General features: G+C 38.1%; 1 protein-coding gene across 1 annotated transcript in view; it reads left to right on the plus strand.

The window, feature by feature from the left end:
• The first annotated feature begins 416 nt into the window (after positions 1 to 416).
• Positions 417 to 27,516, plus strand: part of PLPPR4 (phospholipid phosphatase related 4) — a 99,696-nt gene continuing 72,596 nt past the window's right edge. The window contains exon 1 of the mRNA XM_063428345.1: positions 417 to 836. Within this exon, the coding sequence (XP_063284415.1) occupies positions 759 to 836 (78 nt within the window). The 5' untranslated portion in view covers positions 417 to 758. The remainder of the gene's footprint in view (positions 837 to 27,516) is intronic.

Consider the following 27,516-nt stretch of genomic DNA (forward strand, 5'->3'; position numbering starts at 1 on the left):
AAAACAGTATTACTTACAAACGTGTGAAGCGTTTGGCTTCATCTAAAATAATATATATATATATATATATATATATATATATATATATATATATATATATATATTGATACTTTCATTATATTTTGTTAATTGATAATAGAATACTAACAAAATACATAGTTCTGGATCTACTAAGTTGAAATATTATTATTCTTCACACACATAAAGATACAGGGGGAAACATCATGATTCAGAACCCCAAGCACAGGACACTGAAAGGAATGTCGGCTCCTGGCATTGTCCCTATGACCTAGCATACTCTCTATTCCTGAATGACATGTTTTACATCATCTGTCAAGTGGAAAGCTAGATCAGATTGGAGAAGCTGTATCCAAGCACATTAAACCAGAGTGATTTTTTTTTTTTTCTGGAGCTCTGTTGACGTCAGACCTACGGACAATAAGCTGTGAAGAATTCCAATGTTTAAATGAATAGCTGCTTATTGGGAGCTAGTGCCGAGCAAATAGTGTGTGTGTGTGTGTGTGTGTGTTTCCTGTGGAAGCCATTACTGTTTCTGTAAACCCTAATGAATAATTTTCTCTGACTGTGTGGGAACTTGAATTGCTGCAAGAGAAAAACACTGAATGTTGCTGCACACTCCATAGGTGGCACTAGGGAATGGTACATCACATTCAGCACTGAGCTTCAGGCTTGCAAATAGAAGATCATTTTGAATCTGTCTGGCTGAAAGAAAGGATTCTTCTGATAAAAGAAAAACCATGTCTGCAAAAGAAAGACAGAGGATGAAAATTACTAAAGACAGTGTCACCCTGCTCCCCTGCTTTTATTTTGTGGAGGTAAGTGAAAACACAAATCCAAATAAAACAGTATTGGTTTTATCTTTAATTTCTGTTCCATATATTACCAGAATCCAGGAATGCTTTTTGCATGAGAAACAACATATCCTTTTCTAGACAGTGTCTGATACAGTGATCTGTGTTAATGTTGCAAATAAGAAGGGGCTGCAGCCGGTGTGCCAGCCATAGCAGTGGCTAGGATGGTTCAAAATGTGTTTAAAATGCAAATATTACGAATATTGCTTGCCATTTCTAAGGGGAGGTACAAAAACAGCATTGCTTTAGGCATCAATGTAAAGGGAAGGCATTTAATGGGGGACAACTACATTTTATTTATGGTAGTGTGGTGATATATCTAGAAAATTCTAAAATGCATTTTTTTTTTTGCTGTGCTTAGTTGAATGATTAAGGCTGTGCTATGGAAAGATATGAGCAGCAAGCAGTGATATTACTCATACTATGGTGTGTGTGTGTGTGTGTGTGTGTGTGTGTGTGTGTGTGTGTGTGTGTGTGTGTGTGTGTTTTAATATACATACTGTAACTTGACTTGATTTTATAGTGGTGTGTGATTTATACTTTTCTTTAATAATTAATCTGGCTCAAATTAAGCTTGCAGTGTGTATGAGTGTGTTGAGTTGTGTTTAATTGTGTGACTCCACACAATCATTTCAAAAAGTACATAACACTCCATTTTTTGTTGCAATTTGTAAATGGTTGTATTTTTTTGTGTTTATATTGTATTGTGTATTTTTTTTTTATTTTTTTTTTTTGGCATTGAGCCATTTTCCCCAACTGGTTACCTAATGCTTTAGTGACAGAAATCACATAGCAATGCAGTGTGGAATTTAAAGATTTTACTGTGGTCACTGGTCAGTGACAAGAAAAATGAGTCAAAAGGCTTCTCATAGAGAAACTGAAGGTCATAGATGCCTACTCACCTGTTTTCAAGGCCGCACTGGTTCTTCTGCAAATTATTCTATTAGTGGCTGTCTCAAAAATTAATATAGTCCCTAGTAATGTTTAGTATGTAATGTAATGTCAAACTGTGGCATGGGATCTGGCCTAACCAATTCTCTATAGAGATGTTTAGTTCATTAAGGTTTCAAAACTGTACAAGTGATATAAATTTAACCAAACAAAAACTAAAATAGCTATTCATGCTTAAAAAACAAACAACAATAATCAACAGCTCTGTTATTCCTTGGCAGTTTAAAATTCTAAAAACAAAATTAAAGAGAAATAAACGCCAAGTCAAATCCATAAACTAGGCATAGATTCACTCTTCATAGTTGTGATGTAACCCCTAGGGTGTCATGCATCAGATACGTAACCAGGACATTTCAGGTTACAAAATACAGCAGAATGAATTGACCTGAATTACATTTAAGGAAAGACCAAATGATCAACATTGAAATAATTTTACTGAATGGTAGTCTTTATGGTAGTCAAATATGATTAATACATACTATATGTTACACAATTTTTTTTCAACTAGAAAATATATAGTTTTCTTGTTAATTAAACAATGTCAAAATATAGTAATTATGAAAATAGTTTTTGGATATTAGATTATGGACAATTCATGTAACCACAGATGATGCTGTGTTACTTATTCTGTTTCACAAATGTTTGAAATCCTATCCAATGCAAAAATAAATTAAAATGTTGGCAATTTGCTCTATTCCACTTGTAACTGGGCATAATGGGTGTTGGTAGAGTTAGTGTATGAGCACATTTCAGGGTATATGAATAGCTTACCTATACGCAAGTGTAGCCTAAGATTTGTAGTTTTAGGTATGAAACATAATCTGATACATGTGGGCCTTATATAATCCTAACATTCTCTTTTGCTGGTATTTTAGGACTCTGCATTCCCTAAAATGCCAGCGGGGACCTTTTGTGTAACATACAGAAGTAAAGTATTTGAACGTTTTTTGTCATATTTTTTTTGTCACACTTATTGTATTTCACAAACTGTGTATTTGTACACATTTCTATGTTAATTATATAGGGAATTCTAGGGAATGGATGCTGCTCAGTTTCTACTATCCTACTCCTGATATATATATATATATATATATATATATATATATATATATATATATATATATATATATATATATATATATGTATATATATATATATATATATATATATATATATATATATAATATACTGAATATATACATATATATGTGTGTGTGTACATAGCAATCCATCCATTTTGTTGCTGATTTGCTTTGTATGCATGTGATAGGTATACCTCCACTGTTCCATATACATGTTATGCTTTATTTTGTAACAAAAGCAATAACAGCAAAATATATTTCAGGCATCAAAATAAGTTTCATGTCCCTATATTAAAAATATACTCATTACAAAATGAAAATGTATACGGTATATCTGTTGGCATATAAGTGATTTTATATAGTTCAATAATAAAGTGCCAGTCTTGCATGGCCAGTAAAATAAAAAGGACTATTACTTAGTTTTTCAATGTACTGTTCATGTGATAAAAGTACAAAGTATCATTTGCTTATAACTACTAGAAAATGAAATCAAAACATTTTTGTATACGTATAGTCATATTTTACTTTAATTGTGTTTCTCATAGTGACAACAGGTTGAATTTCCTTCTAAGTGTTTAACATGTACTCTAAGGTAGTTGAAAGTGATACCATACTTTCTACAGCTGTACATTTCCATGGTAACCATGGCTATAAGTGCCTACGTGAAGCATTTGTATAACTTTCAAATTCTATCTTGCCGTATGACTGTGGTCCCATGGCAATGTGCTTACTCAGAGAGCAACAGTTTATCAAATAAGAATATAACGTAAATTCTGCATACCTCTATTTAGGAATGTTGTATACTTATTAGGTTAGCAAAGCATAACTGTTTTATGATCATTAAAATAAGCAATATGTTTTCTTCTTTAATGTCCTTCTAAGCGAAATAGTAACTTGCCTTTACAGGTATAATCATTGGTACATATATCATTACTAATATTCTGTTTGTTATTTACCAAATCCATCATTGTTTGTCACTGATATTTATTCATAGAAACATAGAAACATAGAACATAGAAACATAGAATGTGACGGCAGATAAGAACCATTCGGCCCATCTAGTCTGCCCAATTTTCTAAATGCTTTCATTAGTCCTGGGCCTTATCTTATAGTTAGGATAGGCTTATGCCTATCCCATGCATGCTTAAACTCCTTTACTGTGTTAACCTCTACCACTTCAGCTGGAAGGCTATTCCATGCAACCACTACCCTCTCAGTAAAGTAATACTTCCTGATATTAATTTTAAACCTTTGTCCCTCTTATTTAAGACTATGTCCTCTTGTTGTGGTAGTTTTTCTTCTTTTAAATATAGTCTCCTCCTTTACTGTGTTGATTTGCTTGTGTTTTAAGTTAAAATAATATCATAAATATGCATATTCAGACATGACCTGTAGATGTAAATCATGGAAAGCATTTTCTTTGAGATCATCAATAGGTTATGTGTTAGGCTCCAAGAATTTTCCTGGGTCTGTAACCCTTAAGCTGCCATGGACTTATGCCGTAACATATCCTGCTTTCCTTAACGGACCACTATAGTGCCAGGAAAACAAACTCATTTTCCTGGCACTATAGTGCCCTGAGGGTGCCCCCACCTTCAGGGTCCCACTCCCGCCGGGCTGAAAGAGGAGGAAGGGGGTTAAACACTCACCTTTCTCCAGCGCCGGGCTCCCTCAGCGCTGGGGACTTCCCCCCTCTTCTGATGTCATGGGCTGAATGTGCATGCGCGGCAAGAGCCACGCGCGCATTCTCAATGCTTTCCTATGGACGCTGGCATCTTCTCACTGTGAAAATCACAGTGAGAAGTGCGGAAGCGCCTCTAGCGGCTGTCAATGAGACAGCCACTAGAGGCTGGATTAACCCTAAAGTAAACATAGCAGTTTCTCTGAAACTGCTATGTTTACAGCAAGCATGGTTAATCCTAGATGGACCTGGCACCCAGACCACTTCATTGAGCTGAAGTGGTCTGGGTGCCTATAGTGGTCCTTTAATCTTTGTGTACAATTAATGCAGACCAGTGATTATGAAGTTCCAGAAAAATAATAATGGCTTTTTTAATGCGGGTACAGCGTATATATGAAACAAACACAGTTTTCATAGTGGTGTATCCAACAGGAGACAAAATCAACCAATCATAGATGTGCAGTGCAAAAAGTATAATTTCTCATATAACATTATGTATTACAAGAAAATCTACTGCGCATGTCTAGCACGTGTATAGATAATTCCCCTGCAATTGCACTGCTCAATTCACTGTCATTTAGGAGTTAAATCACTTTGTTTCCGTTTATGCAGCCCTAGCCACACCTCCCCTGGCTATGATTGACAGAGCCTGCATGAAAAAAAAAACTGGTTTCACTTTCAAACAGATGTAATTTACCTTAAAAAATTGTATCTCAATCTCTAAATTGAACTTTAATCACATACAGGAGGCTCTTGCAGGGGATAAGAAAATCTTAATTAAACAGAACTTGCAATAAAGAAAGCCTAAATAGGGTTCTCTTTACAGGAAGTGTTTATGGAAGGCTGTGCAAGTCACATGCAGGGAGGTGTGACTAGGGTTTATAAACAATGGGATTTAACTCCTAAATGGCAGAGGATTGAGCAGTGAGGCTGCAGCCTGCAGGGGCATGTTCTATACACCAAAACTGCTTCATTAAGCTAAAGTTGTTCTTCACCTCGATTTCCTTGCCATTTCTCACCAAAAGAGCCATCAAGGGAAGCTTGCACATATATCTGTTGCTACAGAATAAATATGTTATTAAATCCACGTCTTAGTATGCAATACATCCTTAGGTTACTGTATATATTTATAGCTCTGTATGTCCAGGGGAATATTCACTAAACATTGCATAGGTAATTAATTCTCCATCGTTATGTTATTTGAATATATATTTATTTGAATAAATTATCTTATAGAGCTATGTTTTGAATTCCACTTAGGATTGCACAATACTTAGTACTAATGTTATTTTAGGTATTTAATATGTTTTAAAACAACATTGGTATTCATATGAGGGTTTAAGAGATGCACATCATGGACATTAAAAGGAGCACGGAGACTAAGTAAACAAAAAATAGTAGTGTCAGACTTGCAAAAATATGGGTTGCAGTTATCAACTGTAGAATTATCTACTCTAAGCAAGACTCAAAAACAAATGAAGAATTACATCCATACAAAAATGATACAAAAAGACTACAAAATAGAGAGAGCTTTAGTTTTATTTTAGTAAAGACATGTCTTTGCCTGTCAAGAGTGCACAGTGTGGGAGAAAAAGAACACTGTCAACATTATTTACTAAACCTGTAATTGTCAGTAATTGCCAAGCACTTGCAAATTTTAGGCCAAAAAGTCCAACTCTACTTTTGCCAGAGTGGCTATTTGGGCTTAAAAGATTGCCCTTCCTTGTTAATTGTTATTATTATTGCCATTTATATAGCGCCAACAGATTCCGTAGCGCTTTACAATATTATGAGAGGAGGGATTTAACTATAAATAGGACAATTACAAGAAAACTTACATGAACTATAGGTTGAAGAGGACCTTACAGTCTTTAACCCCTTAAGGACGGCGGGCGCTCTATGCCGTCCTTAAGGAACCGGCTCTAAACGCCGGAGGGCAGCATTGAACTCCCAAGTCGTCCTTTGTACTTACCTGGTCGCTGGCAATCCCCCGCCGGCGATCGTGGTATAGGTACTCACCTGGGAGCCCAGTGAGCCCCCCTCTGCATATTTTGCATCCAGCTTCGCAGGAGCGCCTCTAGCGGCTGTCAGGAAGACAGCCACTAGAGGCTGGATTAACCCTGCAATGTAAACATAGCAGTTTCTCTGAAACTGCTATGTTTACATCTGAAGGGTTAAAACCTAGGTGACCTGGCACCCAGACCACTTCATTGAGCTGAAGTGGTCTGGATGACTATAGTGTCCCTTTAATTTATTTCAATAGAATCAGAAATGTCTACATTGTGTTAGAAAAATTACTTTAAATGATTTATCTTCAAACTTTCCCTTTGAATTTCATGGTGAATTCTGTAAATTAGTCATTTGAAAAGGTTTTTTTTGTAATAGAAGTAAATAATTTCTGATTCTGAATCAAACAAATTAAATTGAGGCAAATGTGTGTTTTTGTCTGATTTATCAAAAATTATAATACAAAAATATTTTATGCCCATACAATATTTGAACTGTGGCTGCCAGAATGAAAAAACAAAGTTTTTCAATAGCAACACTATGTGTGTCTGCTGATAATGTGTCTTCCAGTAGCAACTCTGTGTGCCTTCTTGAAATGTGTCTCACATTTGAGCACTGTGTGTGTTTGATGAAAGGGTATTCCACAAACTCCAGCATTGTGTGCCCTTTGGAAATATGTGCCCTAATCCCAGAACTGTGTGTTTCCAGGTACAGTTTAATTATTGTCCATTCTCTATCCTCAAGTCTATTTTTTTAATTAGGAGTTTTCTGTGCAGACAATTGTAATACTTTTTTTCCGTTTCCATAAAACCCTGTCTGGCTGTGTATTGAATGTAGTTTAGCCACAACTAAAATGCTATAATGCAGCTATCAGTCTATTAACTGATTCATTCAAAGTTTTGTGGACAGGGCTGTGCATAGCAATCTCCAGAGAAATCAGCCCGACTGTGTGTCTCATGGGAGATAATAGCATGTGTAAAAGTTGGACTGAGGCTGGACAACAAGGAGAAAGCATACCAGAAATATGTTGTTGTTTTTTTTAAATAAGTATCCCTAATATCTAAAATGTTTATTATGCTTAGTGAGCAAGTTCATATATGGTCCAATAGGATGGGCATATTAAATTCAGGCAACATAAAATCCAATATTCTGTCTGTCCCAGTGTAGTTCATTTCATGTACGATTTAATTCTAGAAGGGTCTGAAGGCTTTCAGTAACTGAAAAATATTCTACAATGTTATCCTCCACTGATTCATCCAGATTCATTAATGGGGATGAGTCTGTTGAAGCATTAAGTATTACATTTTATTAGCTCAGTGGACTAATGCATCATCAGTAGAATCTATTCAACCCTTAGGTCACAGGTTCAAATCAGTGGACTAATGCATCATCAGTAGAATCTATTCAACCTTTGGGTCGCAGGTTCAAATCGTGGCAGAGGTGACTCAGCCCTTCATCCTTCCGAGGTATATAAAATGAGTACCATTAAATTGGGTAATAGTAACAACCTCTCGATGTTGGGCTTAGGTAACATCCCCAGGACGTACTTGAAAACCAGAGTAATCTGAATGCACCTTTCCTGGTTAAATACTTTGTTATTATTATCTAAATCTGTCATCAGCCGTCACTGATTGCTTCTCCTGAGTACAGCTTTTCAAACAACACCAGTCTGCAAAGCCCTGTTTAGTAATGTTGCTTGATGTAACTGTACCTACTCTTTCTCATGCAGCAGCCATTATTTCTATATTTTGGAGTCATTGTTTAAAAAAACAGCAGGTCTTGTTTGGTGCAACTGTGTCTGCACTATAAAAGTGCCTTTTTTTTACAATGGCTTCATTTTCATTTTTTTTTTTTTTATTAATGCTGGAATTGACCATTTCCACCAATAACAAAAACAACTAGATCTCAATGGTGGGAATATTCATTGGGGGGAAAACCTATCTAAAGATAGTTTACTATTTAGGATACAATATAAACCAAAGTTTAGTCAGCATGAAACAGGGATATTTTTGCAGCATGATACTGTTTACTCATGCATATTTATTTTGTTGGTAAATTAATCCAATTAATACAAATGAATTGAACTTGTGTCTGAAGAGATAACATGCACTTATTCACAGCAAAAAAAGTAATAAAACGAACATACGAAGTTCAGAAACGGGTCTTAAATCCCATTGATGTTCTGCAAATCTGTGTACACGCAATGAACACCTTACCTGAAAGGAATGCTATACAGTCCATTTCCCTACTTATATTCAAATACTCCCCCCTTCGTGTACATTAATATGTTAAATAAAGAAGTTTTACTCACCTTTTTCCAGCACCAAGGCTACCTCTCCACCTCCTATGTCCAATCCAATGCTCCTCATAGAGGAGCAATAAGGACCTAGTGTACATGCACGTGAGAGCTATGCATGCATTCAAACTTTCCCAAAGGAAAGCATTGTATCAGTGCTCTCCTATGGGGCTTCCGTCTCATGTGATCGAGTTTTACTCAGTGCCGTTGAAGCTCATGTAGTGGCGTCACGTGTGTAAATATTGCAGTGTTTTACATGGCAGGGTTAAAATGACAGGTACACTGCACTGAGACCACTTCAGTGAGATGAGGTGGCCTGGGTGCCTAGAGTGTCATTTTAAAGGTTTACTCCCAACACCATGGCTACTTCAGTGATTTCAAGTGGTAATGGTACTTGGAGTCTGTGCAGTTTTTTAATATGAAACTCTACACATATTAACCCCTTAAGACCGGAGGGCGTACAATTACATCCTTTTTAAAGCGGCTCTAAACGCCGCAGGACGTAATTGTACGCCCTCCGTTTTTTTGTTACTAACCCGGTCGCCGGCGATCCCACGCCGGCGATCGCGGTTGGGGGGACTCCCAGGGAGCCCCCCACGGCACCTCCGTCCTCTTCAGCCCCCCCGGGCCATGTGAGAGTGAGGCCGGGATAGCTGGCTGCAGCAATGCCAGCAGGGGGACTAACTGTAATGACAGTTAGTCCCCCTGCTGGCTGGAAATACAATTAAAATAAGTTAAATAAGTGTAAAAAATATATATATATATACTTAGATCATATATATATTTGATCTAAGTATATATATATATACACATATACACACACACATACACTGTCTAGGTGTATTTTAATATTAATAATTATATATATATGTATATATATTAATATCAAATTACACGTAGACAGATACTGATTAAATATATATATAATTATTGTTATATATATGTATATATAATATAAAAAAATATGTAAATACGTAAAAAAAAAATAATTAAAAATAAAATATTAAAAAATATATAGATATGTTTTATTTCATTCTAACTGTATTGTGATATTAATATATATTACAGTACCCCTCGTGTACAGGTTTTATGGTGTTTTCAAAAATTACAGCGTCAAATATAAGGCTTGTGATTCATTTTTTTCACATTAAAATTCGCCAGATTGCTTACGTTGCCCTTATGACCCTATGGTAGCCCAAGAATGAAAATTACCCCTATGATGGCATACTATTTGCAATAGTAGACAACCCAAGGTATTGCAAATGGGGTATGTCCAGTCTTTTTAGTAGCCACTTAGTCACAAACACTGGCCAAAATTGGCGTTTTTTGCATTTTTCACACACAAACAAATACTAACGCTAAATTTGGCCAGTGTTTGTGACCAAATGGCTACTAAAAAAGACTGGACATACCCCATTTGCAATACCTTGGGTTGTCTACTATTGCAAATGGTATGCCATTATGGGTGTAAATTTATTTCCTGGGCTACTATACAGTCTCAAAGGCAACGTAACCAATCTGGCGAATTTCAATTTCAAATGTAACACGCTATATTTGACCCTGTAACTTCCCAAAACACCATAACACCTGTACATAGGGGGTACTGTTTTACACATGAGACTTTGCTGAATACAAATATGTGTATTTTATTGCAGTAAAAGCAAACAGTATTATGACATTTACAGTTAACCCCTTAACGACGAGTGACGGACGAGGTCCGTCACTCAGGGGAATGCGTTAATGACGAGTGACGGACCTCGTCCGTCACGCGTTAAAATTAACGCCGCGATCGCGCAGTGCCGGCGATCGCGGGGTTAATGCTGTTGCTGGGTCCCTCCGAGTCAGGGGCAGACCAGCAGCAGCAAATCCGGATATCCCAGCCCATGTGATCGCTGTGACAGCCAGTCACAGCGGTCACAATGCTGCTGGGATATCTGATCCGCCTCCCTCCACCTCGTGTGGGTTTGTGAAGTGGAGAGAGACGGATCGGTGCTACATTGTGTCCCTGATTTATTGCAGAGTTATACTTAAGTATAAAATTCACTTTTCTGGAGTTAAAAAAAAAATTAACCCTTTCCCTGCTGCTTGATCACTGCTAGCAGTGATCAATATACAGGTCACAGTACTCTACTGTGATCTATTTTTTTTTTTTACTTTCAAGGGTTAATTTTTAGTTTTTTTGTAACCCTAAGGGGTTAAATTTTATTATTTGATTTTATTAATTTGTGATTTAGTTATTTTGGTGGGTGGAATTTAGTGGGAATTAGGGAATAAAAAAAAAAATAAAAAAATAAAAAAAAATTTTTTGTTAGAGTTTTGTTAGCTGTGTTAGCTGTATTAACAATGTTTAGAAAGTATAGCGCGGAGGAGGCTTATGCCCTGTTAGCGGCAGACTCAGAGGCGACTGACACTGCCTCAGAGAGTGAAGCAGGGAGTGACGCAGGGGATGCAGGGGACATGGACTATGTGCCAGATACTGCAGGACCATCAGGAGAAATCGACGATTCCCCTAATGCTGACCATGGCGCAGATGACTGGGTACCCCCTAATAATTTTTCCCCAGACATCCCAGTGTTTACAGGCAATCCTGGCATACAGGTGGACCTGTCTGCCTATAGTGCGCTGGATGTTATGCAGCTGTTCTTGGGGGATGAGATTTTTGGGGAGATAGTCACCCAGACTAATCTCTATGCGGAGCAATATCTGGCACGCAATCCAGACTCTCTTATCTCTAGGAAAGAGAGATGGTACCCAACCAGTGTGCCAGAATTTAAACAATTCTGGGCACTGACCATGTTAATGGGGCTAATTAAAAAGCCCACAATTAGGATGTATTGGGCTAAACATCCTATTTGCAATACTCCTATTTTTGCCGAGACAATGACAAGGGAAAGATATGAAGACATACTAAGATTTATGCACTTTAGTGATAACAACAAGTGCCCCCCAAAAGGTGATCCGCAGTATGATCTTCTTTACAAACTACGCCCTTTAATTGCCCACTTTAACAGTAAATTTGCCGCTATATATACCCCCAATAAAAACATTTCCATTGACGAGTCCCTAATGAAGTTTAAGGGAAGACTGGGGTTTAGACAATATATCCCATCCAAAAGATCCCGATATGGGATCAAATTTTATAAACTATGTGAAAGTGGCAGTGGCTACGTATACACCTTCCGTGTATACGAAGGAAGGGATAGCCACCTTGATCCCCCAGGTTGCCCAGATACAGTAGGGACAAGTGGAAAAATTGTCTGGGACTTAATAATGCCACTACTTAATAAAGGTTATCATCTATACATCGATAACTTTTATAATAGCATCCCACTGTTACAAATGTTGTATTGCTTCGAGACCGTGGCCTGTGGCACTATTCGGAAGAGTCGCACAGGTTTCCCAAAGGCTCTAGCGAACAAAAAAATGAAAAGGGGGGAAACAGCAGCTCTCTGCCAGAATGAACTGCTGGCACTCAAGTACAGGGATAAAAAGGATGTTTTCATCTTAACCACCATCCATGGTGAAAACACTCGGAGGGTCGCAGTTCGTGGCAGAGACGAATATAAACGGGTGCCAGTCTGCATACGTCAATATAATCGGCATATGGGGGGCGTTGACCTGTCCGATCAACTGATGCAGCCATATTTGATCATGAGAAAGACCAGGGCATGGTATAAAAAAGTGGGCATATACCTGATGCAGATGGCAATCCACAATGCCTTTGTTATTTTTAAAAAGGCAAATGCTGGGCTGAAAAGCACTTTTCTTTCTTTCCAGTTGGAGCTAATTTCTAAGCTGCTAGAATGCCACACAAGGAGACCATCAGTGGAGCCTAGCAGAAGAATGGAGGCAGGTCACTTCTGCTTTAAGATTCCACCAACCCCTAAAAAACAAAACCCCCAGAAAAGGTGCAGGGTGTGTTACAAGAGGGGCGTAAGAGTTGAGACCAGCTATTACTGCCCTGATTGCCCCTCTCAGCCCGGCCTATGTATTGGCCATTGTTTTAAAATTTTTCACACCCAGGCCGAATAAGTAGACCAGTTTTGGGGTGTGATTTTTAGTCATCTGTCTGATTGGTTACCGAATCTTGGCTTTGTCTACCGTTTATCCTGTCTTCTCTGATCCTTGACCTCGGCTTGTCCTATCGTTGTTCCGTTTCTCTTTACTCCTTTGACCTCGGCTTGTACCTTGACAATTCTCTGCTTGTATAGCCCAGCCATTCTAAGGACCGGTATTACAAGTTTCTCTCTCTGTGTTCTCTCTCTTTGTGGTCTGTCTGTGTTTTGGTTTCGGAATCCATGACAGCTTTGCCCGGGACGCAGATGACTGTGTACTACCCCCGGATAAGTTTACCCCAACTATTCTGTATATGGGGGTATCATTGCACTAAGATGGCATAGCTGAGCAACATATTAGGTGTTATACTGCCGTAGCACACATAAGGATAGCAAAATATACAGTAACATCTCCAAGTGTGTGTCAAAAAGGCAGAAAAAATGCTAATTGCAACTAGACTTGGTACAAACTAACAAAAAAATGATCCTACACTAAGGTTTAGAATATACCTTTTGAAATACCCTGGGGTGTCTACTTTAAGAAATGGTAGGCCTTTGTGGGGTAGTTTGAATTTAATACCTGCTAAGATGCTTGGAAATTGCACATAGGCCCAGCGTCAAAATTCAAAGTTTGGTAAAAACTCATATGACATGGTCTCCAATGTGCCCCTTCAACATCCACATAACCATGAAAAAGGTACACATGTGGGTATCGTTGCACTAAGATGACATAGCTGAGCAACATATTGGCTGTTATACTGCCATAGCACACATAAGGATAGCAAAATATACAGTAACATCTCCAAGTGTGTGTCAAAAAGGCAGACAAAAATGCTAATTGCAACGAGACTTGGTACAAACTAACAAAAAAATTATCCTACACTAAGGTTTAGAATATACCTTTTGAAATACCCTGGGGTGTCTACTTTAAGAAATGGTAGGCCTTTGTGGGGTAGTTTGAATTTAATACCTGCTAAGATGCTTGGAAATTGCACATAGGCCCAGCGTCAAAATTCAAAGTTCGGTAAAAACTGATATGGCTTGGTCTCCTATATGGCACTGTAGCTTCACAAAATAGTCCCAAAGACATACAATAGGGGTGTCATTTTACTCAGAAGACTTAGCTGAACATAATTTGGGGGGTATGAACTTAGTGGCACATGTGAAATATACAAAATGCCCAGCACAAATGCAATCCATATGTAAAAAACGCACAAAATTATTTTTTACCACATACTTTGGCATCTATTGGTGAAAAAATGGGGGCATGTTAAGGCACAATATGCACCTTATGAGATACCCTGGAGTGTCTACTTTTACAAATGGTAGGCCTTTGTGGGTTTTTTTTGAACAGTCAAACTGTTATAATACCCCAAATGGAAGCATAGGCTCATTAAATCCGTCTCTCAAAATTCTACTGTGAGTACTGAAAAGGACAGGTCTCCTATATGGCACTGTAGCTTCACGAACTAGTGCCAAAGACATACAATGGGGGTACCGTTGTACTCAGAAGACTTAGCTGAACATAATTTGGGGGGTTTGAACTTAGTGGCACATGTGAAATATACAAAATGCCCAGCACAAATGCAATCCATATGTAAAAAATGCACAAAATTATTTTATACCACATACTTTGGCAACTATTGGTGAAAAAATGGGGGCATGTTAAGGCACAATATGCACCTTATGAGATACCCTGGAGTGTCTACTTTTACAAATGGTAGGCCTTTGTGGGTTTTTTTTGAACAGTCAAACTGTTATAATGCCCCAAATGGAAGCATAGGCTCATTAAATCCGTCTCTCAAAATTCTACTGTGAGTACTGAAAAGGACAGGTCTCCTATATGGCACTGTAGCTTCACGAACTAGTGCCAAAGACATACAATGGGGGTGTCATTTTACTCAGAAGACTTAGCTGAACATAATTTGGGGGGTTTGAACTTAGTGGCACATGTGAAATATACAAAATGCCCAGCAAAAATGCAATCCGTATGTAAAAAATGCCCAAAATTATTTTTTACCACATACTTTGGCATGTAATGGTAAAAAAATGGGGGCATGTTAAGGCACAATATGCACCTTATGAGATACCCTGGAGTGTCTACTTTTACAAATGGTAGGCCTTTGGGTTTTTTTTTCGAACAGACAGACTGTTATAATACCCCAAATGGAAGCATAGGCTCATTAAATCCGTCTCTCAAAATTCTACTGTGAATACTGAAAAGGACAGGTCTCCTATATGGCACTGTAGCTTCACAAAATAGTGCCAAAGACATACAATGGGGGTACCGTTGTACTCAGCAGAAGTAACTGAACACATAATAAAACTTTGTACAGGAATAGCACACACCAACTTTACAAAATACACATGAGAAGTTCCTTGTTATAAGTTTGTGTGTGAAAACCCCCAAAAAACACAATTTTACTCCAATATTTAGCAGAGGTTGGCGGTAAAATGGCTACGTAGAAAGTGTCAAAACAACCTTAGGTAAATAGCCTGTGGTGTCTACTTTATATAAATATATACTTTTGTGTGGCAATTTTGTTTTCTTTTATGGCTATTAGGCTTACAAGACAAACATACCAAATTCTAAAATCGCTCCACATAAAAAGTTTATTTTACTCCTTGTGCTTTGTGACCTGTAACTACCAAAAAAAAACTTACAATCCCAGACACATTATATATTCTGTAATTCAGAACAACTAAATGAATTTATTTTTAATTACTTTCCTTAACCTGCACTAATTATGTACACATTATTATTGCAAAAACTGTAAAAAAAACACACAAAAATTCATTTTTTTGCATATTTCTGTATTTTTTTAATAATAAATAAGCATTTATATATATATGTGTTACATCAAATTAAAGCCCTTTCTGTCCTTTAAAAAACGGTATATAATATGTGTCGGTGCAATGAATTAGTAAAAAGCAAATTGCAGTTGAACGCAAATAGCAAAAAATGCAAAAAATGCAGTTGTCATTAAGTGAAAGACAAGCTTATGAAGCTCTGTCCTTAAGGGGTTAAAATGTCATGTAGAACTAAAAAAATAAAAACAATCTTATTTTCTCCCATTTTTTTCATATTAAATTATGTTTCATAGCTAAATATTTGATATGAAATGAAAGCCCTGTTTCCCCTGAATAAAATGATATATAATAAGGGGGGTGCATTTAATATGAAAGAGGTGAATTACGGTTGGACAGACATATAGTGCAAATGCCAGGTTTTGTTTACATTTTGTTTCGTTCACAACATGTACATTTGGCTCCGTCCTTAAGGGGTTAAGATATTGTCAAAGGTCAATTTGGGCCTATTCACACAGGGTCATTGATAGGCTGAGGCACTCAGCTGATGCTCTCAGCCAGTGAATTACCAGCCGGATAATCATCTGGCTCCTGCAGTGCTGCAGCCAGATGCACATCACCCCGAATCAGAGAAGGTTTGGCGAGTGGTGGGGACCCACGTAAGAGGACCATTGCAGAACCATTACACTTTACGTTTTCTTAAAGATATTTTGTTTAACCACTTCAGTTAATTGAAAATAAAGAACATTGGCCTCCACAAGATACATAAAATTTCATAATTTTGTTCAACTCCGTAGGGGTTATATAAATTAGTTAAGGTGAACTCACGACACCATGTATTACAATACGCCATTGTTATGTAGAACTAAAAAAAGGATCAGCAACAGTATCAAGGTTCAAGCTTCAAAGAGTATTTTGAATGAAATGTGTTCTTTTTTATTAGTTCTACATCACAGTGGTGTATTGTAATACATGATGTTGTGAGTCTGCCTTAACTAATTTATATAACCCTATGGGGACAAATAAAAATGGTAGATTTTTATATATCTTGTTAACTCCCATGTTTTCTAATAACTATATCTATTACTTATATTTTGGGATTGATGTCAGAGCTCTGAATCTGAGGGAAGTGTACCATTTAGGTGTTTTATTGTGTCATTTAGTTAACAAATATTGATGTTTAAGCAAATACATGAATAGGTATGATGTTATAATGTTATTATCCAAATGTGAATAATTAACGTATTAGACTGAAATATGTTCGCTTTTATCATTATCTATGTATTTCTAATAGTATATAACAAACTCAGTTCTGATATAACCGTCAAACTAATTTGAAAAGTTATTATTCTATATATGAAATCTTCATTGTTTTCAAAAATTAAAGATTATAATATAACCAGCAAGAACACATTTTTAAAATGAGTCTTACCGACTGGTGATTTTAATCGAAATAATATAAATCAAATCCACTCTGTTAAACGATGAAAAAAAAAAAAAAAAAAGAAATATTAAACTTAATTTACAGAATTTTATTTTTTATAATCACCATTGGATAGTTATGAACTAACCTGATGTTTTTGTTCTGTTTATGTGCTAGCTATGCATCCTATGTTTCAAATATATGGTATATTAATTTTTAGCAAAATAACTCTGTTGTGAAGCAGTTAAGTGACAAAATCCACTTTAAGCTCACACTGAATGCGTTATTTAGTTAAATTAGACAAATTATTAAGCATGCTAAACTACACCACTACCTCAATAAGTCTTAAAATAGTAAACGTGAAAAGGGCATAGTTTAATGCACTTGAAATCCTTCTGTTGTTTTAGTTCTTTAAACCTGTCCCCTAAATGTTGACAATATGTAATTTATCAGACACAATCAAGCAGCAGGAAAACGAGATTACCCATATCTGTTACATTCACGGATAATATACACATTAATTCAACTGCATTTTTGTTTGATTTTCTATTTTAATATATATATTTTTTAATGTTAACGATTTGATACAAAGAAAATAAGACATTTATAAGTTTTTTTTATATTTTTTCCTTATTCCTTATTGATTCATATTACTAGTTAAAGAGTTTTCTCAGTTCATTAGTTGAAATAAAAAAAAATCATTTTATACTGAAAAAAATTAGAATATTGTTTATTTGCAACTGTGATGCAGCACAGTAAATACACAATATTAGGGCCCATATACATGTTACTGCACAGGTATATCCACAAAGTTGTGTTGGGTTTGAAGAAAGAACAATGCGAAATGTCCAGAGTTCCCCTCTATTTTTGTTTTATCCAACAGATCAACTCTAAGTTAAATAGTTCAAATTGAAGCTGGTTTTAATAATACAAAGAACTTGTTTGTGAAGGAGTCTACAACTAAGCATAATTAATCCAAATGATTGAGTGAGTGCACTTTCAGTTTAACATTTTTCAGTCTTTTTACAATATCGATAGCAGCATATTTGGAAAAGTAATCACCATTTACATTAGGCCTCTTTGATTTTTTTCCTTTGTGTGCGTCAAGTCAGTAATTAATTTCCCCTTCAAGATAAACGCTCCATTATTAATGATTCTGCCACCATTCATGATTTGCAAAACACACATACAGACATAGTTATTGGTACAATGTAATTAGTAATTTTGGAGCATGAATGCCAATCCATTGATCAGAACCAAGAATGTAATATTAAACTTGAATTCTGCCAAAATGTGTTAATTATAACTTAAAATGTGTTCATCTCAATTAACCACAAGAGATTGAAATTGCATAATAATTTGAAACTTCCCGCTTCAAAAATGCAGTGGGAATTGTTTTATTTTTACTCTTTATATACAATATATGACGTATGTATTAAATTACATTGGACACAAAATATTCATACCATATGTATATTCCATGTCAGAGATAAAATGTAATTGATGGACTTTTAATGCATTTAATACATTTTAATTACTGCTAACCATGCAATATTTTTCAACCTTTGTATTTCTTTTTGTTAGTTTCTCCATTTTGATTATGATAACAGGTGCCTACTTTAATGCATATTGTATTTTGTATGTTATAAATAAAATTGTGCAAAAAAAAAATATTATTGAATAGTAAGAGCTACATACTAAGAATACCAAAGAGATCACGTATTGAAAACACTGCTTTATTAAACTTGTCAGTATTGCTAGTATATCACATGGCCAGTAGCTTTCACGATCAGTTACCATAAAGTACAGATAATTACTATTATTGTTACTAATTATATCGGAAAGCTTTCGAATTGTAACCCTTAGAAGAAAGCATTAGCAATTTCTACTTTTTAATAGTTTCTAATATGAAATACTTAATAGATAAATCATTTTAATATTGGCTCACAGAGTAAAGGAATTAAACTACTTAAAGAATGAAGGTATAGTTTTTGAACTTTGCCATAATAATCTGCTTTTAACCACCCCTTGCCTTTTTTTTTTCCTGGGGAGAGAGAAAAATCAATAGATCTATCTGGACCTGCCAGGCATGTCTAATTGATTTCCAGAAGTCAGATTAAAAGAGTTTTATTCATTAAGATTATAATGGGCTCTGGAGAGCCTCTATGCTATAATTGGAAAGGGAGGGATTATTAAATCTATTACATATTCCTACACAATGGAATGTGCCCTGCTGTGAGTGAGGATACTGATATAATTTTACCGAGGTCAAATGTACTTGTGAAGTTCAAAGTGTTGACGTAGTGTAATAACTTTATCATTAAATATGAAAATATAATTTGATACTCTACAGAGTTTACACAATTGATTGGATTTGCTACATAGCTAATCCATTTCCTACAATATTATTTGAAAAGGTCCTAAATGACACAATAAATAAAAAAATATATATATTTCTTGCTGGAACATATTTTAAAATATTTTTAAAGTGGAACTGTCATTTCTCTAAAATGTACATAGTTGAATTAAATAAAAAATAAAAAAACATTGTAAATCGCTTATAACTTGTCTACATTTTCATGTTACTTTTAGTTTGATTTTACATTTCTATTAAAGGGATTCTGTAGTGCCGAGAATACCCTCTCCCTCGCGGTAAATAAAGGGTTAAAAACCCTTTATTTACTTACCTTATCCCAGCGCCGATGTCCCCCGGAACTGGGTCGAAGCACCGCCCCCCTCCTCCGTCCCGCGATGCGGCAAATGATGTGCGCGCATTAGACCTCCCTATAGGAAAGCATTGAATTAATGCTTTCCTATGGGGGAAAATCTGACACTGCAGGCATGAGGACTTCCAGCATCAGATACCAGACCAAAAGTCAGTTTGGATTCCCTCCTCCGTCCCTCGTTGAGCGGGGTCTCCTGCGCATGCACGGCAAATGATGCGTGCGCATTAGACTTCCCTATAGGAAAGCATAGTGGTTGTCTGGTATTCAGCCACTGAGGGCAGGCTTATTGCTGCAATGTAAACATTGCCGTTTCTCTGGAACTGCAATGTTTAACATTGCAGGACTAAGTGCAAAAGGGACACAGCACCCAGACCACTTCAATGAGCCTACAGTGTCCCTTTAAATATTTAGCAAACTACATCATAAACCAGTCCAGAAAAGATAAAGCCAGGGTAAACATTGCAAATGAAGAGAAGAGTTAGAAACATTGTTTTGTTTCTCCTCTTTTCTGTATGTTTTCGCTATGCTGACAGACAGATCTATAAGAGTAGGCAAAAAGAGGCTAAGCAAGTTATAAGATCCTTCAAAGCACTCACACAAGAGAAAATAGCACAGTCAGTAAATAAAGGGGATAAACGTTTTTAGATACATAAATAAGAAAAGGAAAGTAAAACAAGGATTAGTTAGATTAAAAACAAAATAAGGTAGGTATGTAGAAGAGGAAAAAGGTCTAGCTGATTGCCTCAATGAATATTTTTGTTCAGTATTTACAGATGAACATGAAGGAGAGGGGCCTCAGTTAGGAAAAGGGACAAATGAGTCAAAATGTGAGTTTACAGAGGAAGAGGTTCTATTTCAACTGTCAAAAGTAAAGACAATTAAGTCGATAGGGCCTGATGCAATACACCCAAAGTTATTAAAATAACTTAGTGGTGTACTAGCAAAACTATTTACAGAATTATTTAACCAATCATTGTTAACAGGAGTAGTCCCAGCCGATTGGAAAATAGCAAATGTTGTACCCATTCACAAGAAAGGTAGTAGGGAGCAGTCGGGCAACTATAGGCCAGTAAGTCTTACTTCAGTTGTGGGGAAAGTGATGGAAACCATGTTAAAGGATAGGATTTCAAGATCAAAGACAACTTCAGGGAGATCATGCCAAACTAATTGTATTGATTTTTTTGATTGGGTAACTTAAATAATAGATCAGGGTGGTGCAGTAGACATTGCTTACCTAGATTTCAGTAAGGCTTTTGACACACAGAAGGCTCATCAATAAACTGCAATCTTTAAAGGAACACTATAGTCACCTACATTACTTTAGCTAAATAAAGCAGTTTTAGTGTATAGATCATTCCCCTGCAATTTCACTGCTCAATTCACTGTCATTTAGGAGTTAAATAATTTTGTTTCTGTTTATGCAGCCCTAACCACACCTCCCCTGACTAGGATTGACAGAGCCTGCATGAAAAAAAACAAAACTGGTTTCACTTTCAAACAGATGCAATTTACCTTAAATAATTGTATCTCAATCTCTAAATTAAACTTTAATCACATACAGGAGGCTCTTGCAGGGTCTAGCAAGCTATTAACATAGCAGGGGATAAGGAAATCTTAATTAAACAGAACTTGCAACAAAGAAAGCCTAAATAGGGCTCTCTTTACAGGAAGTGTTTATAGAAGGCTGTGCAAGTCACACCCAGGGAGGTGTGACTATGGTTCATAAACAAAGGGATTTAACTCCTAAATGGCAGAGGATTGAGCAGTGAGGCTGCAGGGGCATGTTCTATACACCAAAACTGCTTCATTAAGCTAAAGTTGTTCAGGTGACTATAGTGTCCCTTTAAGTTTGGATTCCAATATTTTTGAATGGGTTAGGCAGTGGCTAAATGACAGGCAACAGAGGGTTGGTGTCAACGGAGTATATTGGAAGCCAGGTCTAGTTACCAGTGGGGTACCTCAGGGATCTGTACTTGGACCCATTCTCTTTAATATTTTTAGTAGTGATATTGCAGAAGGTTTTGATTGTAAGGTATGTCTTTTTGCGTATGATACTAAGATATGTAACAGTGTTGATGTTCCAGGAGGGATTAGCCAAATTGTAAATGATTTAGGTAAACTAGAAAAATGGTCAGAGCTGTGGCAACTGACATTTAATGTGGATACGTGCAAGATAATGCACCTTGGACATAAAAACACAAGGCAGAGTATAGGATATTTGATACCCTACTAACCTCAACATCTGATGAAAGGGATTTAGGAGTAATTATTTCAGATGACTTAAAGGTAGGAAGACAATGTAAAAGAGCAGCTGGAAATGCTAGCAGAATGCTTGGTTGCATAGGGAGAGGTATTAGCAGTAGAAAGAGAGAAGTGCTCAGGCCATTGCACAGAACACTGGTGAGACCTCACTTGGAGTATTGTACGGAGTACTGGAGACCGTATCTTCAGAAGAATATTGATACTCTAGAAAGAGTTCAGAGAAGGGCTACTAAACTGGTTCATGGATTGCAGGATAAAACTTACCAGGAAAGGTTAAAGGATCTTAACATATATAGCTTGGAGGAAAGACCAGACAGGAGGATATGATAGAAACATTTAAATACATAAAGGGAATCAACACAGTAAAGGAGGGGACTATATTTAAAAGAAGAAAAACTACCACAACAAGATGCATTGTTTTAAATTAGAGGGGCAAAGGTTTAAAAATAATATCAGGAAGTATTACTTTACTGAGAGGGTAGTGGATGCATGGAATAGCCTTCCAGCTGAAGTGGTAGAGGTTAACACAGCGAGGGAGTTTAAGCATGCGTGGGATAGGTATAAGGCTATCCTAGACTGAAGATAAGGCCAGGGACTAATTAAAAGTATTTCAAAATATTGAGAAGACTAGATGGGCAGAATGGTTATTATCTCCCGTCACATTCTATGTTTCTATGACTGTCAGGTGTGAACCACAATGTTTACAACAATGATTGACATGGAGCTAAGATGGAGACTCCAAGATGTAGGATAAAGAGGTATAGATTTCTACATTTAATATTCAATTTCACATATCACAAATGCATATATGTTAGTATAGAGATAAGGAACCATAAAAACCTAAAAATCTTGTGAAGTGACAATTTCCCTTTAACTAATCAAATATTTGTACGTAAAAGTACAATACAGTTTTATATTCTGAATAAATTGTACAGTTGTTATTATTATTATTATTATTATTTATATTATTAATATTCAAAGGAGATGGGGACTTTAGGAACCTCAAATAACCAGGATGGACAAGCATAATTCATACGTGGTTTTCGTTTAAAATCAATATAAAACATGAATGCTTAGAAAGTAATATGAATAAATAAGTGTTTTAAAGAGAATTCCCGACCATTGTACATAAGACCATTAATATAGGTGCAGGGCCGGCCTTAGGCATTTAGACGCCCTGTGCGAAAAATCTTCACAGCGCCCCCCCCCCCGTCATCCATGTATGCTGTAATGTTTGTGTTGTCTGTGTATGTGATAGTAGGTGTGATGACTGTGTGTGATATGTATGCTATGTGTGATATTTGTAATGGGTGTATTAACAGTGTGTGATATGCGTGTATTGGTTGTATGTGACACACACACAGTCAGACGGCCATACACACACACACACACACAGGCAGACAGTCATACACACACACACACACACACAGACACACAAAGGCAGACAGTCAGTCATACACACAGACACAGACAGTAATACACACAGACACACACAGAGGCAGTCAGTCATACAGACAGTAATACACACAGACACACACAGAGGCAGACAGTAATACACACAGACACACACACAGTCATACACACAGACACACACAGAGGCAGACAGTCATACACACACACACACGCAGACAGTCATACACACAGACACACACAGGCAGACATAGGCGTGCGCAGCCTATTGCATTAGGGTGTGCACCCTAAAGCACAAACACACACCGCGTGTATATGTATGTGTGTATATATATATATATATATATTTATTTATACACACACACACTGCTGTGTATGTGTGTGTGTGTGCGTGTGTGCGTGTAAGGGCGCTGTGTGTGTGTGTGTGTAAGGGCGCTGTTTGTGTGTGTGTGTGTGTGTGTGTGTGTAAGGGTGCTGTGTGTGTGTGTGTGTGCTGTATGTGTGTGGGTGCTGTATGTGGGTGTGGGTGCTGTGTGTGTGCTGTATGTGTGCTGTGTGTGTGGGGGTGCTATATGTGTGTGTGGGTGCTGTGTGTGTGTGGGTGCTGTATGTGTGTGCTGTGTGTGTGTGTGTGCTGTATGTGTGTAGGTGCTGTGTGTGGGTGCTGTATGTGTGTGTGCGCTGTGTGAGGGTGCTGTATGTGTGTAGGTGCTGTGTGTGTGTGTTTGCGCTGTGTGAGGGTGCTGTATGTGTGTGCTGTATGTGTGTGGGTGCTGTATGTGTGTGTGGGTGCTGTATGTGTATAGGTGCTGTATGTGTGTAGGTCCTGTGTGTGGGTGTGTGTGTGTGCTGTATGTGTGTGTGCGCTGTGTGTGTGTAGGTGCTGTGTGTGTGGGTGCTGTATGTGTGTGCTGTATGTGTGAAGGTGCTGTATGTGTGAAGGTGCTGTATGTGTGTGTGTGCTGTGTGAGGGTGCTGTATGTGTGAAGGTGCTGTATGTGTGTGTGTGCTGTGTGATGGTGCTGTATGTGTGAAGGTGCTGTATGTGTGTAGGTGTGTGTGCTGTATGTGTGTGGGTGATTGTGGGGGGTGGAGGTGGGGGTACATGACTCAATATCCCCCCTCCCTTCTTACCTTATGTAGGGAGGGGGGATTCTTGTTCCTGCTCCCTTCCCTGATGGTCCAGTGGAGGTGAGGTGAGGTGCCGTTTAGTTAATATCCCCCCTCCCTTGTTACCTTATGTAGGGAGGGGGGACCATGCTACCGCCATCCCTGGTGGTCCAGTGGAGAGTGAACTCTACCCTGCGGGGCTAGAGTTCACTCTCGCGAGATTTGAGCGTTGCTGCGGCAACGCTCAAATCTCGCGAGAGGAACCCGGCGGAGCTGCTGGCAAGAGCTCCGCCGGTCCTCTCCTGCCTCCCTCCCTGCCTGTGGGTCGGTGGGGAGGGAGGCTGAGAGCAGAGCCGGCGCTCGGATAGCGCCGGCTCTGCATGAGCCGACAGCGGAGATCCTGAGATCTCCCCTGCCGGTCTCAATACATAGGCGTGCTGCGGGGATTAGGGTGTGCCCAGGCACACCCGGCACACCCCGTGCGCACGCCTATGCAGGCAGACAGTCATACACACACACACAGACAGTAATACACACACAGAGGCAGACAGTCATACACACACACACACAGACAGTAATACACACACAGAGGCAGACAGTCATACACACACACACACAGACAGTAATACACACACAGAGGCAGACAGTCATACACACAGACACAGACAGTAATACACACACACAGAGGCAGACAGTCATACACACAGACACACACAGGCAGACAGTCATACACACAGACACACACAGGCAGACAGTCATACACACAGACACACACAGGCAGGCAGTCATACACACACACACAGACAGTAATACACACACAGAGGCAGACAGTCATACACACACACACACACACACACAGACAGTAATACACACAGGCAGAGAGTCACACTCACCTGACAATCCCACAGTTACCTGTGGAGTTCATGGTGGAGGCAGTGCAGCTCCTGGTGACTGTTTGGTGGGGAAGCAGGGACTCCTTCCTGCTTCCCCTGCATCAGTTTTCCGGCGCTTTTAGCTCCGCCCCCACCGCACGGTAAGCTCCGCCCCCGCTGCAAATTAAAAAAAAAAAAAAAAAATTTTTTTTTTTTTAAATCCCGGCCGGCTGTGCGGCCGCATGGCGCCCCCTGCTCCATGGCGCCCTGTGCGGCCGCACAGCTCGCACACCCCTAAGGCCGGCCCTGTATAGGTGAGTGGTGCCAGCAGTGTGAACTACCCCTGGGGCAGCCAGTGAGAACACATAAGAGTCCACAGACTGTGGGGCCCACTGGGTGGCCAATGCATTTAGGGCCTCCTGATAAGCATTTGTCATCAATAACAATTTTGCTGATGCTATGAGGAAGTGTGAGCCTGTCACTTCCTCCCAGGTATATAGAGAGCCATGTGGGAGGCAGAGAGGAGGAGGTGGCATATGACTGATGAGAAGCAAGGAGAGCCAGCTCCATGTACTGCTTTTAGATATGTAGGTCAAATGGTTGCTGACCCTAATATGCCTTTTTTGTTATTGGTACCAACAATCAGCTGGTTTATTTATAATTATTTCTGGTGCATTATTGAAAAGCTTGTCTACTGATGCGAACCTAAAAGGAATGTGGTGAGCATCAAAGAAGCGGTCTAATTTTTTAGACAGTGATCTGGCATTTAGTAAACTGTCCTGCTTTCCATCGCCATACTTCAGGAGGCAGTGAAAACTTCAGGGGACTTCCGAGGGGAGAAAAGATACTCAGCACATAGACATCAGACACAACAGAGTAGAGAGAGATAAAATAAACTGTAGGTAGTAATGACCATGGAAGAAAATATAGCAACATTTAGAAACTTGCTAGCAAGGTGTAGAGGACTATGGGAATCAAACAGGGCATGGACAGACCATAGTCCTAAATTTACGGAATAAGCAGAGCCATTCTGGGAACAACACTAGGGGAGGCAGGGGCAGATCCAGTGGGGAGAACAAGGACAGGTGCCCCCCCCAAGGTGTCTGACAGGTGTTCGTTTTGGATACTTGTCATCTGGCCACAGATACAGCTCTCCATCAGTGCAACCAGTGATGTCTTTCACATTTGGTTCTCCCTTGTCTGATTGAGTCTGGTATATTATTCCCCTTCTATCCCACTAAAACCTCCCTAGCAATTTATTTGATATGTAATGTAGATGTGCAAAGAGTTATATAGCTTGTGCCAACCTACTGCTGTTTTTGTGTCTAGCTTTCAAAGATGAATCCCCTTTAACCCTTTTAGTCACTTCAGGCTGCAGCTCAAAAGTGAGTCTGCAGGCAGACCAATATAACCATTTTCATACACAGATCTCATAGAGACACATTAATTTCAGATTAGACATATAACATCATGCACATTTAGTACACACATAACATGCATTATGCCTAATACATGTATTACATTCAGGGACTGGCATAAGTGGTGGCATCATTTATAGGTTTGCCAGATCCACCATACTTTTATGGACACACATTGCAGATTCAGAATTCAAATTCTATAAAAACAAGTCATAAAATCAGTACCTGGAACAAATATATGCTACATCCTGGAGGTCAGCACTTTCCATGTGCTGTCCACTAATATGAAGAAATTATGTGTCTCTAAGGAAACATGGTGAATACGGCAACGCCAATGATAACAGTGTATAATAATAATGATTTGCAATTTTTTTAGTGCTTTTTTACCTTTGAGACTCAAAGCACGTTACAAATATATGAACATAAATGGTCTTTAGCTTTCTTTTTTTTTTTTTTTAATCTATAAGGACGGTGCCTCTCTGATTGAGCATGGTAAATAGTTCCAGAAGGTAGGGTGAGCCCTGGAACCTGAGTTTCTCTTTA

This window comes from Pelobates fuscus, chromosome 7 (assembly GCF_036172605.1).
Source record: "Pelobates fuscus isolate aPelFus1 chromosome 7, aPelFus1.pri, whole genome shotgun sequence".
Classification (NCBI taxonomy): domain Eukaryota; kingdom Metazoa; phylum Chordata; class Amphibia; order Anura; family Pelobatidae; genus Pelobates; species Pelobates fuscus.